This window comes from Trichechus manatus, unplaced genomic scaffold, assembly GCF_000243295.1.
Source record: "Trichechus manatus latirostris isolate Lorelei unplaced genomic scaffold, TriManLat1.0 scaffold00041, whole genome shotgun sequence".
Taxonomy (NCBI): Eukaryota; Metazoa; Chordata; class Mammalia; order Sirenia; family Trichechidae; genus Trichechus; species Trichechus manatus.
In genome coordinates this window covers 5,160,826-5,178,552 of record NW_004443977.1, presented here as the reverse complement: position 1 = coordinate 5,178,552, position 17,727 = coordinate 5,160,826, and the positions used below count along the sequence as shown (strand labels likewise).

The following is a 17,727-nucleotide window of genomic DNA, read 5'->3' as shown; positions in this document are numbered from 1 at the left end:
TTTCACCTTGCAATTCCATTTAACATTTTTTGAAATAGCAATAAATTTTTGAATGGTAAAACATATGGCATTTTGAGTATGGCAAGACAGATATTTAGATAGTGAAGATTTGCAAAAATCTGTAGTATTATATTAGAAAGATGCTCTCTGTTTAATGAAAAAGAAACACTTATCCCTTTGCAAATACATGGGTTATAAATACTAATATACGCATATATCTATAAACACAGATAATCTGTGTTTGTCACAAGCGATGTATTTGCGAATAAAACATTGTGTAAATAATGCTGTGCCACGTGTAACTTCTCTTTTAAATGTGTGAGAGGCTGATTTCTTATAGCAACAGGAAAGCCATACTCCATGTGGTGTTTCATAGATCTTTAAATCTTTTAATTTTAAGTATATATGAATATATAAAATTATATGTATATTATGTATAAATTTAATTCTTAGTTAAATCCTTAAATTATGTTTAATTCTATATAAATATGAGGTTTTGACCCTTGTTTCTTACAGTATTTATGCTTTCACTAGAAACTTCCTAAACTAGTATATGGCCTTGGGCATCTTACTTTCTTACCAATATGTTGACTTATTTTTCTCATCCCTAGAATGAATGAAATGAACTCTAAGACCCCCTCCCTTCCAGCTCTAGTAAAAAACATGGTAGAAAACTTTACTAAGAGTTTCTCATTATAAGATATGCATTATCCCATTTAATCCACATTATTATACTGCAAGACAAATGCTTCTTCCATTATTTCTATGAGGAAATTTATTTCAGAGAGATTAACTAATTTGCCTAAAGTCTCAAAGGTGGCGAAAATATGATAAACCTAAGGGTCTGAAGGCAGTCTATCATCCTTTTATATACTCCCAGATTTCAAATATTTTTATCAAAGATGCCTTTTAAAAATGAGACACTAGAGAGAATCTCAATTTCTAAAGCAAAGAACAATTTCATTAGTATATAATTTTTTAAATAAGTTCAGATAGGAAATATTTACTTATGAAGGTAATAAAAAGTGAGGCAATTCTGATGCATATAAAAATTGAAATCAAATGTTATAAACAACAGTTTCAGCCTTCTAATGGACTCTACTTCCGATTTATTTCTATAGTGTTGGATTTGCAGTGACAAGAGATTCTTTTTCATGAAGACAAGCTGTTGCATATGAGAAGTTTTTTTTTAATAGCACACCTCATAATTTCAAGATGTTCTTCAGTTAAGCTGATCCAGAGACATGAAATATGATTAGAAAAAATTTTGTTTCTAAGATGATCACTTAGAGTATTTAACAACTATTCATATTCTTTGTGTTAAATATTTTAGACAGGATGCTATCAAAACTTCCACATGTATTATATGGTATTATGATGACATGAAGGGTATGTTTCAACGACTTTTCCTCAGGTCCAATAGTATGGCGGAGACAGCAGACCAGAGCCTTGCCTCACATTAATTAAGTTGTGACAAATAACAAAGTAACCCACTAGGTTTATATAACCCTACAATTTTATTCTGTCACAGAATTGCGACATGGAAACAGTTTGATGCAAATTAACTAACGTGGGCCCTTTGTGTCAAAGTGTATTTCCCTGTTGAAATTCTGTGACAGAATACAATTGTGCAGTTATATACACATAGGGCATTATTTGGAGCCCTGGTGGCATAGTGGTTAAGAGCTCAGCTGCTAAACAAAAGGTCAGCAGTTTGAATCCACAAGCTGTTGCTTGGAAACCCTATGGGGTAGTTCTACTCTCTCCTATAGGGTCACTATGAATTGGAATCGAATACTTGAATGCTAGCTCAAGATAATAAAAAGGTATTTAAAGATGTGAGCAAGTTTCTAAACCATGTTAAAACTCCTTAGAACTATAATGTCAATGCAGATTTTGTATAACAGAAATTATAAATTGAAATAGTAGGTAAAAGGCTCTCACACTACAAAATGAAATTCTCATAATTGGAATGTTTTATTCTGCACAATGTTTTCTTATTGACTTCTGGCAGACCACAAATATCTTAATGACAAGAACATTACTGAATACATTTTTTAAAAAGCCCATTGTTATTAGTGTAGTTCATATACTGATCTGCAATGGAAACACAACTTAAAGTTTGTTAAGAAGACAAACTGTTAAGAATACAAACTTTTTGTATTTTAAATTTCAGATGTATGATAGAAATATCATGAAATCAGTCCCACAAAACACACAAAAATATTATGACTCTAGAATTGCTCCCAGTATGTTCATACTTTTTGAATTGAAGAAATAATATGGACTATTTTTAAATAAGCTCATTGCCATCCAGTCGATTCTGACTCACAGTGACCCTATAGGACAGAGTAGAACCGTCCCACAGGGTTTCCAAGGAGTGGCTGGTGGATTTGAACTGTCGACATTTTGGTTAGCAGACTGAGCTCTTAACCACTCAGTGGCAGCAGGTTTGGTTTTTTTGGTTTTATTTTTTAAATAAAATATATATACAGTTTATTTTCTCATCTAAAATTGAAGTATTTATCATTTCCACACATTTTTCCTACCAATAATAACTCGAAGATTTTTATAATTCTCAAAAATTTAAACAGGTTAAAACATGTAACACACTTGTAAAAAAATTACTTTATCCAATAACAGATACACATTCTTCACTTATCAAAAGCTATCATTAAAGATGCAGATACAGATACAACTGTATTTTTAATTTTCTAAATGGACACCTGGAATCATTGTGTGTTTGTTAACGTCAGTCGCTACACTATTCATCATCAGCATGGATAAAATATTGCATCTGATTTATAATGTTAAGATCATTATGGAAAAAATGCTAAACACAATCAAATAATAATATTAAAGTATGCAGAGCAGATCATTGCAACAGGAAGATGAATACATATTTCAAATTAATTTAAAAACCTAGAGAATATGGGGTAATTTACTAAATTATTTCAAGACTAAAATATTTCATTAAAAATAATGTTTCAAGTTCACTATTGACCAAACTTTTCTTCCTATTATGCACTGTCAGGTGTTTTACCTTCAGAAAACCCAACTGACTTACCTGGGATGGTGATTCTAAGAGATGAGTTCCAAGGCTCTGCAAGGCACTGCTAGGAGCCTGTGTTACCTATATGAGCATGCAATTATTTCTCCCATTATTTATTTAAGTGTGTGATGTATATAATTCTTTCATGATATGACATGATATATAATAAAACATGATGTAATGTATTGTCATATAATATTCAGAATAGAAATTCACATAGGAAGAAATACCAAAACATTTCAGTGGAAACAGAAAACAGTTTCAGAACCAATTTTTAAGTTGTTAGCTTGGTTACAAATGTTAAACAAAAAGGATCTTACCTGTTGAATCAAAGTTCACCTCATTTCCAGGACTAGGACCTATATCAATGGACACAACTGGTAAGAGCTTTCGAAAATCCCATAGTTTTATAACCCCACAGGCATCGCAGGATGCTATTATGTGACCCTTCAAAAAAGAAAAAAAGAAACGATTATGAGTATGTATACATGCACACTCACACATGTTACATATATACAAATATATACATGATAATCCACAGACAAAAGATAAGATTTGAGTTATGATTTTACTAAATTCACAATAATATGTTTCTTTAACCTAAAAAAATATTTCTTATACCTTGTCTTATATATAAAATTGTTATAAAATTTATAATCTAAATATGTAAAATCATATAATAAATTTTGGAAGATGATTTCTCAGGAAAGCTTTCTGATTACTCTGATTATATGAGAAGATGTAACAAAATAAAAATACATACACTTCTGTCATCTATATATATACACACATCACACATCATGCATATGATATGTGATCTACATATTAAAACTATAAACAAAATAATTACACTAAAAGTGCATCACACTTTATATGCTTGTAATTAGTTAGCAATGATAACTTATACCTCAGAAAGAGTAAAAAATAAACACAGAGGTAGGAAAACAAATGGGTGCATGAAGAGACAAGTTTTTATCAAAGCAGGTAGGATGACTGGGGCCAGGTAAAACTGATTGCAAGGAAATGGTTCCTGTTATGGTCCGTTGGACAGATAAAATTCTCAGAAATATTTGGACTTGTTTGGTCGCATGTAGAGGGCCAAGGAAGAAGGTAACTGGAAAATGGGGAGGGAAAACAGAGGGAAGGTTATACTAGTGAAATGGTATGAATGCAGGGGTATATATTTTCCCAGTATAAAAGTACCAGCCTCAGCTCATCAGTCAGGAACTCATGGTCTATCTACACTCCTACTGGCCTCTCAGGGAGATATTCATTGAGTTTTTACTTCATATCAGGGACTGGGGATGATAGAGATGAGTTAAAGCACTTCTGTTTCTCCAGCAACTTGCAATCAACATTCGTTTGCAACATCCCATCATTTCATTTCTTTGTCCAATTATCAATTGAATATACATATATTGGCCAAATCAGGTGCATAGATAAGGCCTATGGTAAGGCAATGTACCATATCTAATTCAATATACAGTTTCCCTTTCAGCTCCAGCTTAATTATTTTAATGTCAAGTCCAAATCATCCTCTCATTTTCTTCCTAAATATTCTACAATATTAAAGGTAATAACTTTATTATTGCATAATTCTTTCTTTTTATCATTTTGACCTAGCTCAACCAATTTTTCTCTCATTTACCCCTTCATTTTCATTCTTTCTGTAAAAATTGCACATTCTGTTTTATAGTCCAAGTGAACCTTTTTTTCCTCCCTGAACACACCAGTAATGAAACAAATGCCATTAGTTTTAAAATTCTGTACCTGTTGTCACTGGCAAAGCAATAGAACAGCATTGTCCCCAATCTAATAAATGCGATGTTTAATCTTTTTTATGACTTAAAAGGAACATGAAGAACTTGGAATGTGTTCAAATAAGTAAACATGTATTGTAAGAAATAAGTGAATTTCATTTTCAGAAATTCAGAACTAAGAATTAGCAGGAAATATGCTAAAAATTAGAAAGAACTCTATCCACATATATAAAGGCTTTCAAACATCTTTCAGAAGTCACAAAATGGAATTTTTTTTTTTTCAGTTTTGAGGATGGAGTTGAAACCTTTTAATCAGAATTTAATTTGGATTCATCTCTCACCAAAGGCAGATTTTGGACTTGATGTACTTTTTTTCTATGAATGAAAGACAGTCTTAAAGTATGCTTTATTCCACTGAATATTAAATTTTGAGGCAATACACTAAAATATGAAAAAATAGTTTCAGTATTTTATATAGGATAGAAATGAATATTTAAATACTTTTAATATTTTCACATCTAATATTTGAGATTTTGCTGCTGTCAAATGGTAAATGTATAATCAATATTAAAATAATAACAGCCAATATTTATTAAATGCTTTTAATAAGCCAAGTACTGTACTAAACGCTTCATTAATACAGGACTACATACTAATTTTAAACAATTTTGAACTAACATCCTTTAGCCAGATTTTTCCATTGCTCAAGGACCTTAGAAGCAACATGACACAAGAGACATTATGCTACAATGCAATGGTTAAGCACTCAGCTGCCAACTGAAAGGCTGGCAATTCGCACCCACCCAATAGCTCTGCAGAAGAAAGACCTGGCAATCTGATTATGTAAAGATTACAGGCAAGAAAATCCTATGGGGCAGTCGTACTTTGTCACATGGGGTCATTATAAATTGAAATAGGCTTGACGGCATCCAACAAAAACAACAAAATGTACACAATAACTTATTAAGTGGTAGAAATGAGTTTGTGTGTAGATACGATAACTGAAGGATGCTTGGTAATGAAAGGATAATTTAGCTATACTCCCAGTTAGCTGAGTAAGGCAGATCCAGTGCCTACTACAGTGCTGGAGTGTAGATGAAATCAATAAATATTTGTTAAACAAATAGATGTGGAATCTTCCTCAGAGTTTACCTAGAAGTTTTATGTTAGTCCAAGCCCTTCCGTAGCAATCTTGAGGTAAATGTTAATGCTAGCACTGATGGTCCTGAGTCACTTAAAAAAAAAAAAAAAACAGTTAAAAGATACAGAGAAGCCAGAACAAAACATTCAGAATACCCTTAAGACCCTGTATCCTTCCTCCTCCCATCTCAAGGGAACCGCGGGGCCATCTGCAATCTCCTTCCACTGGGCAGAAGAAATTAGAATGTTGCTAATCTGAACTTGATAGTGTGAACTTTCAGGGATCTGAAGATGGAAGGTGTGGGAAAGGGGTTGGTTGACAACTTGGTGGAAAAACCAAACAATCTTTCTAGAATGTATAACAGGTAAGAAAACAAAGGCAAGCTATAGTTCAGCAGTTGACCAAAACTAAGAAGGCTAGATAGCAAAGAAAATGTTATTTTGTTTGTTTGTTTATGATAGGTAGAATTGTGTGATAATCTAAAAAGTGAATAAAGACTCAAGAACTTTGGGAATCTCTCTAAAATGTGATTTCGGTTACGCCATAGGTATCACTACTAATGCTGAGGAGAAAAAGGTTCTAAAGGAGGCGCACAGAGAGAGCTCAGAGAAGTTCAGAGTCAGATCTATGGCTGCCTTTTGTAACACTGAATCCCCAGCATCTAGCATAGTTCCTGGCACATGGTAGGCATTTGATCTTGAATACATAATTGAATAAATGAATATAAAGGGAATAGAGAATAATCAATGCTGACTGTACAAGATTAAAAATGATTAAAAGAAATAGAAATGTTAAATGAGCTAAAAGCTCATTATTTTTTGTTTTTTGTGAACACAAGAATCAAATGAGTTAAATAATGCAAGTGGAATTTAGCAAAGGCGACAGAGGGTAAATTGAGATGAAAATGAAGAGTCACTACTTCTGGTTGCGCCAGTTAAGCCTCCCCATCCCCAACTTAAAGATAATATAATAGGATAAGCCATATTTAGATATGAAGTTAATTATAAGTTAGAGTGGAGAAATGTGGAGCTAGATCAAACTAGCTCCAATTAGGCTGTTGAAAATATACTGGGGAAAAATTTAGCAATATGTATCAAAGATTACAAATATATCCATACTCTGGAAATGTTTAATACTACTTCTGAAATTTATGCAAAGTTGATGAAAAGTTATGATAAAGAATTACTGTAGCATTATTTATAAATTACAAAATAGAAATGAGTGAAATCTGTAATAATCAAACGGGGAACAAATAAACCTTGTGTTGTTGTGGATCTAGAAAACTGCCAGAGGCCCTGTTTATGCATACCAAAGCTGTAGGGAGACAAGCAGACTCAACTGCTATCTCTCTGTACAGTGGTTCCAAGCATATTTATATATTGTAGACATGAAGAAAAAAAAAAAAAAAGAAAACTGGGATGCTAATGAGGTCATTTATAATTTAATTGAATAATTAAAAGACTATTTTCATAAACCTATAGTAGTTCTTAATATATTTTGGCTTTATATAATTTTCTAAAACAAATTTTACAATCTTGCACATTAGCATAAGTTTTGGGGCTAGTGGGTTATTTTTTATATAAGTTAAAAATATTATATACTAATAAAATATTCTATATGAGAGTCCTTTTTCTTTACACTGCATGTCAGGAAGAAAATAGACAGGGTCTTAATTTATCACGGAAAACACAGAACCAATTTTATTGTAGTTTGGACCTTCATCCTGTTGAGGAAACTAAGTAGCTTCTTATTTCAGTAGCTTGTTTCCCATATTCTTTTGGAAAGTCAATTTACAGCACAACATACAATACAGAAAATATTTTTAGGTCCATGTCATTGGTTCCTTTCTGCAAAGATTCTTCAAGGCTGAACACCAGGAGATTTTAGAGATATGTGTGTGTGTGTGTGTGCATATGTGTATACACACACAAACACACAAATATATATTTTTTTCTTAGATTTTTATGCTCCTTAATAGAAAAATAAAGTGAATAATTATATATCAACTAATCAACTATGCACACATGAGAATGTTGTAAACTCTATGAGTGCAAGTACCTTCCTTTGTTTAGCAATAAGTTCCCATGGTATAGAACAGCACACAGTAGATGTTCAATAAATTGTGGAAGGAATGAATGAATGAATACCCTAGATGAACTGTTATGAATCCATTATGATAACAATTACAGAAACAATGTAAGACAAACTTCTGCAGTCTGAAATTTATCAAACAGGCAATCAAGATGCATTTATAATTACTGGTGATTAGAATGCGATGTTGGAAATAAAGAAGAAGAAAAAGTAGTTGGAAAATATGGCTTTGGTAGTAAAAATGACTTTGGAGATAGCATGAAAGAATTTTGACAAACCAAAGACCTATTCATTGGAAATATCTTTTTCCAGTAACATAAACAGTGACTATACACGTCCTCACAACATGGAATACACAGAATCAAATAGACTACATTTGTGGAAAGAGATGGTGGAAAAGCTCAATGTCATCAGTCAGAGCAAGGCCAGGTTGCTGACTGTGGAATAAACCATCAGTTGCTCATATGCAAGTTCAAGTTGAAGCTGAAGAAAATTAGAACAAGTCCACGAGGGTAAAAAATGACCCAGAGTATATCTCGCCTGAAATTAGAGACCACCTCAAGAATACACTTGACTCATTGAACACTAATGCCCAAAGACCAGAAAAGTTGTAGGATGACATCAAGGACATTATACACTAAGAAAGCAAAAGGTCATTAATAAGACAGGAAAGATAGAAAGACCAAAATGGATGTCAGAAGAGACTCTGAAACTTGCTCTTGAACATACAGCAGCCAAAGCAAATGGAAGAAATGAAGTAAAAGAGCTGAACAGAAGATTTCAAAGAGCTGCTAGAGAAGACAAAGTATCATAATGAAACTGCAAAGACCTGGAGTTAGAAAACCAAAAGGGAAGAATGTGCTCGATATTTGTCAAGCTAAAAGAACTCAAAAAAAAAATTAAGCCTCAAGTTGCAAATTGAAGGATTTATGGGCAAAATATCGAACAATGCAGGAAGCATCAAATGAAGATGGAAGGAATACACAGAATCACTGTACAAAAAGACTTGGTCAACATTCAACCATTTCAGGAGGTAGCACATGATCAAGAATCAATGATATTGAAAGAATTCCAAGCTGCACTGAAGGCACTGGCTACAAACAAGTCTCCAGGAATGAATGGAATACCAATTGATATGTTTCAACAAATGGACACAATGCTGGAAGCACTCACTCATCTGTGCCAAGAAATTTGGAAGACAGCTACCTGGCCAACTGACTGGAAGACAGCCATATTTGTGTCCATTCCAAAGAATGGGGAAATAATCAAACAATACCACTAACATCACAATCAAGTAAAATATTGCTGGAGATAATTCAAAAAAATTTGCAACAGTACATGGACAGGGAGCTGCCACAAATTTAAGCCAAATTCAGAAGAGGACGTGGAAAGAGAAATATTATTGCTGATATCAGATGAATCTTAGTTGAAAGCAGAAAATACCAGAGAGAAGTTTACCTGTGTTTTATTGACTATCGAAAGGTATTCGACTATGTGGATCATAACAAATTATGTATAACATTTCGAACAATCGGAATTCCAGAACACTTAATTGTGCTCATGCGGAACCTGTAAACAGAAAAAGAGGCAGTTGTTCCAAAAGAACAAGGGGATACTGAGTGGTTTAAAATAAGGAAAGGTGTGCATCAGGGTTGTATCTTTTCACCATACTTACTCAATCTGTATGCTGAGCAAATAATTCGAGAAGCTGGACTATATAAAGAAAAATGCAGTATCAGAATTGGAGGAAGACTCACTAAAAACCTGCGTTATGCAGATGACACAACCTTGCTTACTGAAAGTGAAGGGGACTAGAAGCACTTACCGATGAAGATCAAAGACGACAGCCTTCAGTATGAATTGCATCAAACATAAAGAAAACAAAAATTCTCACAACTGGATCAATAAGCAACATCATGATAAATGGAGAAAAGATTGAAGTTGTCAAGGATTTCATTTTACTTTGCTCCACAGTCAATGCCCATGGAAGCAGCAGTCAAGAAATCAAATGAGGTGAAGAATATTGAATATACCATGGACTGCTAGAAGAATGAACAAATCTGTCCTGGAAGAAGTACAGTCAGAAAGCTCCTTAGAAGTGAGGATGGTGAGACATTGTTTCATGCATTTTGGAAATGTTTTTAGGAAGGACCAGTCCCTGGAAAAGGACCTCATGCTTGGTAACGTAGAGGGTCAGTGAAAAACAAGACGCCCTCAGTGAGATGGACTGACAGAGTGGCTGCTACAATGGACTCAAACATGATAACCACTGTGAGGATGACACAGGACCAGCCAGTGTTTTGTTCTGTTGTACACAGTGTTGCTATTAGTGTGGAACCAACTCGACGGCACCTAACAAGAACAAGAATAATGCTGTTTGAAGCTACAATTTACATGAAGCTATATAATTAAGAAATCTGGATTTAATACACTGTCCCACAACCTGGAGCTGGAAGAGCTCATCTGCTCAGTGACTGGATCTGTTATTTTTATCACCAGAGGACAGGATTCCTAAATCATAACTATAAAATCTATCCCTGGAGACTCTGAGGATGATGGCCTGGGAGACCCGGGACAAAGGAAACAGCAACAATACTGAAAGCTCTGGAGGGCTAAGACCAAATAGGGAGTAAGGGTGATAAAAAGAGGTAAGAAAGAGAATCATTCCCTTAACCTTAGTCAAAAGAAGCTGTCATGACATGTAAAGAGATCTAAAGCTAATAAAGAAGTCAACAGTAGAAAATGAAATTATTCCATGTTCATTAAATATAGAAAGTACTGAAAAAGGTTTGAAAATTAGAATGAGTCTCAAAGACTTTAATGAAGGACTAATAATCATTAAAGAGAAAGAAATGAAACAACACAGTCTCAAATGACATTAGAGAAAAAAAAAAGAATTGAATAGCTAGTCATCTATAAAAAAGGCTCAATAGATAGGATACACTCTAGATTAGACAAAGTTGAAAAGAGTTAATGAATTGGAACATTGATTGCACTGGGAAATTCAGCAAGATTCCACCACAAAGAAATAAAAAGGTAAAAGCATTTAGACCATTAAGAAACCTGGAGGATGGATTTGGGTATACTAACACATCTAAAAATTATTACAAAAGAAGACAATATAAAGACAGAAAGAGGAGCAATATTTGAAAGTGTAATGGCTAAGACTTTTCCAGAATGAAGAAAGATATAGCATTAAGAATCAAAGTGCACTCCAAGTATTGAGCATGATGCATAAAAATAAAACCACACCTAGGCATGCTGTAATAAAAAAATACTAAACACAATGGGTGAAGAAAATTTATAAACAAGAAAAAAAAGATTATAAAAGAAAGACAATTAGATTGATTAAAAAAAAGTAGATGTTAGAACAGTGGAATAATACCCACACTGGAAATAACACTCAACCTAAAATTATATACTTAACTAAAATATCATTCTGGACCAAAGGCATTTTCAGACCCTTAACGATGAAGAGCTTAAGCCTAACTATCTCAAGGAAAGAACTATTAACAGTTGTACTTTACTACAAAAGAGCTGAATTCTAAGACGGCACGGCTAGGAAGATATAATGGTGATCAAAGACACTGAAAAATCAAGGTGCTAAATTTAATTTACTGTAGATCATAAAAAAAAAAAAAAGCCCAGTCCAAACTCTAACGTTAACCTAACCCTAATCTTATTCATAATTAAACAGAACTCAGAAATTAAGTTAAAAAGAAGCAAAAAAAAATGATTAATGCAAAACACAGTAAATTGTAATAACTACTGCTGTCAATATATAAGTAATCACACACAGACACACACAAATGGGATGTGTTATTATTAGGTGCCGTCGAGTTTGTTCCAACTCATAGCGACCCCATGTACAACAGAACAAAACATTGCCTGGTCCTGCGTTATCCTCACAATCATTGTTATGCTTGAGCATGCTGCTGCATGTCACTGAGGGTCTTGCTCTTTTTCTCTGACCCTCTACTCTACCAAGCATGATGTCCTTCTCCAGGGACTGGTCCCTCTTGATAACATGTACCAAGTACGTGAGATGAAGTCTTGCCATCCTCGCTTCTAATGAGCATTCTGACTGTACTTCTTCAAAGACAGACTTGTTCGTTCTTCTGGCAGTCCATGATATTATCAATGTTCTTTCCCAACACCATAATTCAAAGGCATCAATTCTTCTTCAGTCTTCCTTATTCATTGCCCAAGTTTCACATGCATATGAAGCGATGGAAAACACCATGGCTTGGGTCAGGCACACCTTAGTCCTTAAAGTGACATTTTTTGCTTTTTAACACTTTAAAGAGATCTTCTGCAGCAGATTTGCCTAATCCAATGCATCTTTTGATTTCTTGACTGCTGCTTCCATGGGCATTGATTGTGGATCCAAGTAAAATGAAATCCTTGACAACTTCAATCTTTTCTGTTTATCATGATGTTGCTTATGGGTTCAGTTGTGAAGATTTTTGTTTTCTTTATGTTGAGGTGGAATCTGTACTGAAGGCTGTAGTATTTGATCTTCATCAGTAAGTGCTTCAAGTCCTCCTCACTTTCAGCAAGCCAGGTTGTGTCATCTGCATACTGCAGATTGTTAGTGAGTTTTCCTCCAATCCTGATGCCCCATTCTTCTTCATATAGTCCAGCTTCTCGAATTATTTGCTCAGCATACAGATTGAATAAGTATGGCAAAAGGATACAACCCTGATGTACACCTTTCCTGATTTTAAACCACTCAGTATCCCCTTGTTCTGTTCCAACCATTGCCTCTTGGTCCAAGTATAGGTGCCTCATGAGCACAATTAAGTGTTCTGGAATTCCCATTCCTTGCAATGTTATCCATAATTTGTTATGATCCACACAGTCAAATACTTTTGCATAATCAGTAAAACACAGGTAAACATCTCTTTGGTATATTCTCTGCTTCGAGCCATGATCCATCTGACATCAGCAATGATATCCCTTCGTTCTACATCCTCTTCTGAATCTGGCTTGAATTTCTAGCAGTTCCCTCTCGATGTACTGCTATAACTGCTTTTGAATGATCTTGAATGATCTTCAACAAAATTTTACATGTATGTGATATTAATGATAATTTTTGATAATTTCTACATTCTGTTAGATCACCTTTCCAATAAAATGTGACAATCAGAAAGGTTTAAAAATTTAAAAAAATACAACTATGGGCAACTTGCAAGAGAATAATAATAAAAATAATCCAGAAGAAGTAAAAATAAAGGAATTATTATTAAATTGAATTATTAAATGCTAATTAATAGGAAGCAGGTAGAACAGTATCAGTATCAAGAAAATAAAAAATTTAAGTGGAAAATTGTTACTAGAGATATCTACTGTTGTTAGTTGCCGTTAAGTACATTGTGACTCATGGCAATCCCATGTGTGGAGAGTAGAACTGCTCCATAGAGTTTTCAAGGTTGTGATCTTTCAAAAGCAGATCACCAGGTCTGCCTTTCCAGGCACTGCTGAGTGAGTTCAAACAATCAGCCTTTGGGCTAGTTCTTAACTGTTTGTGCCACAGGGACTCTGAGATAATTATTAGAGAATAATAAAGAAACACATTATCAACAAGATGTAACAATCATACATTTTTATGTACCTATAAATAAAGTCTCAAAATACAAAAGTTGGCATGACTGGAAGGACAAATTATCATTTTTTTCCAAATAACTGCAGAAGATATTTATGCACGTTTATCAGAAATTGATAGATCATGCAGAAAAAGGAAGAATATACAAGATTTGATCAGTAAAAAAGCTTGTACTAAAATAGAAACCAGTATTTGTTAAATATGTAACATGATCTCATCAAGTTTATGTGAAATATTTTTACAAATTAACAACATGATAGTCCATAAAAACCAAAAACCAAACTTGTTGCCATGGAGTTGATTCTGACTCATAGTGACCCCATAGGACAGTAGAACTGCCCCGTAGGGTTTCCAAGGAGTGGCTTGTGGATTTGAACTGCCAACCTTTTGGTTAGTAGCTGAGCTCTTAACCACTGCACCACCAGGGTTCCATGACAGTCCATAGAAACCAAAAATTACACTTATTGTTATGGATTGAATTGTGTCCCCCAAAATCAGTTTTGGAATCCTAATTCCTATACCTGTGGATGTAATATTGTTTTGAAAAAGGGTTTTCTTTATTAAGTGAATGAAGCCACGTGAGTGTGGGGTGTGTCCTAATCCTAATCACTTCTAAATTATAAAAAGAGCAGACTGGACACAGCTGAAAGCAGAAAAGGGGTTAGACAGAGGCCTTGTGAAAATCAAAAGGATCAACCAGGGCCATCTACAACGGAGGAATCAACATGGCCAAGACCTGATTCATACTTCTAGCCTCGGGAACTGTGAGAAAATAAATTTCTGTTCTTTAAAGTCCCCCACTTTTGGTATTTCTGTTATAGCAAAACTAGAAAACTATGACACTACTGTTAAAAACAAGTTTGGAAACTAAAGAGAAAAAAAAACAAACCCACAGTTCACAGTGTAAATTACAAAACATTTAGTATACATCCAAATGAAGGAATTCATACTTAAACTTGTTGAATGGAGTTGAAGTCACCATTAATGGAAATTTTTGGCCCTATGTGCTCTTTTAAATGAGAGATTTAAAATAAATGTATCAATTATTCGGTTGAATAGCTTGTTCTTTTATATAGCAGTAATAAAAAAAGTAGAAATAAGAAGCAAGGAGAAAATTTATAAAATAAAGAAATTAAACAAAATTATTAAAATTAAAAAAAGATCAACAAAATTCAAATTCTATGTGATTAGCACACACTGATTTTTATAATCAGAAAAATATTTTTGAACAAATAAACAATGAAATCAAAACATCATACATAAAACCTGTCAAGTGATCTAATTTTTTATTTCCTAAAATTCTGCTATGTAAAATGGACCAGAAAGGGGGGTCATCAAGCAAATGGCAGAAACATCAAGCCCTAGAAATATCAGTTGCTTTCAATATGTGAAGGTAATGACCTGCAACTTGGTATTAAGGTATAACTATAATAAAATGTTTAGGCTCATTAGGAGGAAAACTAGTATTTCAAACATTTTTATACTGATACATTAGTGTGTCTCTTAGGACAGGCCTGTGCAGCATTAAGCATTAGCTTATTACATCATTTCCTCAGTATCCCAATGGCATAAACAATGCAGAGTTTATGGAATTAGAATGGAAAGAGAAGGAAAAATCTGGGAATGCTCATGGAGTGCAAGGCTAAAGAAAGAGGGACTATAAAAGCATTGGAAAAATGTGGATAAATTTGTCATCGTCAGTATATACTTTTTCCCTATGCCATTGTCAATCTGTTACGCATTAGTAACTGTTGTATTACTAACCATGCTCCACAAGTATGAAGGCTGGACATCTCAAAAATAATTACTTACATAATCATAATACACTATACTACATAATCATAATAACTTGTTCGGAATGATTTATACATATTATCTCATTCAATCTTTCATCTCTATGGTTAGGTATTTCTATTATCACCACCCTCTTCCCCCATTTTACAGATGATAGAACCAAGGCTTATAACGTTATATCTAACACAAAGTCATTTAGTTTGTAAAACATAGACCTAGATTTAAATGCAGCCAATCTGACTCTTAGGCTCTTAACAAGAAAAACATTTTGCGTTCCTTGACTTAGATACTTTGGGGAATAGAAGTCCATAAAGAACCACTTAAGTGCTTAAAGAGCATATTCTGTTATTGAGGCAAAACACACTGAAAGAGCTAATAGTACTTTAACAGAATATCAACAAATATGTATGAACAAAGAACAAATGAACCAGCAGATGTTCAAATTTGTAGGTCAGAGGAGTAATCAGAACAGATATTTACTGATCTCTGCTATGTCTCTAGCTTGGAGCCAGGAGCAAGAGATGCAATAGATATGAGTTCTCACAGAGCTTATAGTTTACTGTTGGAGAGAGAAGAGCAATCAGGTAATTACAATGCAAGAGTTAAACACCAGGAGTAGGTAGAGGATTGTTTAGAGTACAAATCGGACATATAATCAGAAATGTGGGATCAGACATGGGTCCAACAGGTGATTACAGCTTTCTGGAAAGGATATCATTTGAAACCGATAAAGATTATGAAGAGACAGTAATGAAGAGAAGGTGGATGGCCATCAGTAGAATTGAAAGTGGCATACATAATAGTAGAAAAGCAGAAATTAATATAAATCACTATGAAGATTGTTGTGAATTTATGGCAAGCTTAACAATGGGTAAAACCGCTGACAAGTTCTTGGAGCTCTCACTGAGGAATGTGGAGTTTATAGATGATGTAAAAAAGTCATTAAGTGTTTTGACCATATGTATTAATATGTTAAAGACAGTATTTGAAGGCCAGTAGTCTCAGTGAGTTAAACAGATCCTATCAAATGTAAACTGGTATGTATGAGACCCTGAGAAACAAGAATACATTGTTTTCCTGTGGTATTCTAGTTTATGCCATAAGAAATTCTAAGAAAACCAACTGAATCCAGGCAAGTCTTTGTTGACCACTAGAAAACCTATTAATTCATTCATCAAACAAATATTTATTGGGTATAGTATGTGTCAGGCACTGTTTTAAGTGGTTGATATACTGTAGTGAACAAAATAGAAGTTGTGGCCTCATGGAACTTACATGTTTGTAAGGAGAGCCACACAATAAACGAAAGAAATCAATAAAATATGTGGTACATTAAATGTTAGTAAGAGTTATGCGGAAAAAGAATCAACAAGAAATATTTAAAAGTAAGAGTGTTATCTGTTTAGGGAGGGTTCCACTAGAATAAAACCTTTGAATTAAGACCCGAAGAATTTTTGGGGACAAGATAAGTCCTAGGGAAAGAAAGGTGATACAGGAAGAGGAAAGAATGAGGTCAAAGGCTCTGAGATGGGAGGACTGAAAACAAAGAGTCCAGTGTAGCTGGACTTACTTGATTCTACAGGAAATCAGGAAAAAACCAGAAGCACAAATAAATTGGTGCTGTGTGCTGGATGGATTCAATAGTGCTGAATTTGGAGATCAGTTGGACACTATGACAGTTTGTAGTTAATTCTAAAATTTAGGGGCAGAAAGAAATATTCTCATGGTTTCAACTACTGTCTAGATGTTTACGACTCCAAATCTACATCTTGAATTCACACCTCTCCTGAATTACAGATCTTTATTTCTAAGTATGCATGGAACGTCTCCATTTTCAGTTCCACAGATACCTCAAAATCAACATGTCCAAAGCCAAGTCAGTCTTTCCCTAAACTTGCTCCTGTTATACTTTGTATTTCAATGAAATTCTCCACACTCTATGCAATCACCAGAGTTTGTTATCCCACTCCCCATCTCTCTCCCCCCTAATCCTGTTCAGATGAAGTTGAGCTCCACTTTCCATCATCCTTTATTTCAGCTCCTCAACATCATGTGGTGAATCCCATGCCTTCAACCCTTTGTCTTTGTAGGCCATTTTTTGACAGCAGTGGTTCTCAGCTAGGGGTGATTTTGCCTCCCAGGGGACATTAGGCAGTATCTAGAGACATTTTTCTTTTTTTTGTATTTTATTGTACTTCAGGTGAAGGATTACAGAACAAATAGTTTCTCATTAAACGGTAGTACACATATTGTTTTATGACATTGGTTAACAACCCCACAACAT

At 34.1% G+C, this 17,727-nt stretch overlaps 1 protein-coding gene across 1 annotated transcript in view; it reads right to left on the bottom strand.

Annotated features, from left to right (window-relative positions):
- Window positions 1–17,727, bottom strand: part of SPAG16 (sperm associated antigen 16) — a 999,944-nt gene that overhangs the window by 215,050 nt on the left and 767,167 nt on the right. The window contains exon 15 of the mRNA XM_004376284.2: window positions 3,373–3,499. Coding sequence (XP_004376341.1) covers window positions 3,373–3,499 — 127 coding nt within the window. The remainder of the gene's footprint in view (window positions 1–3,372; window positions 3,500–17,727) is intronic.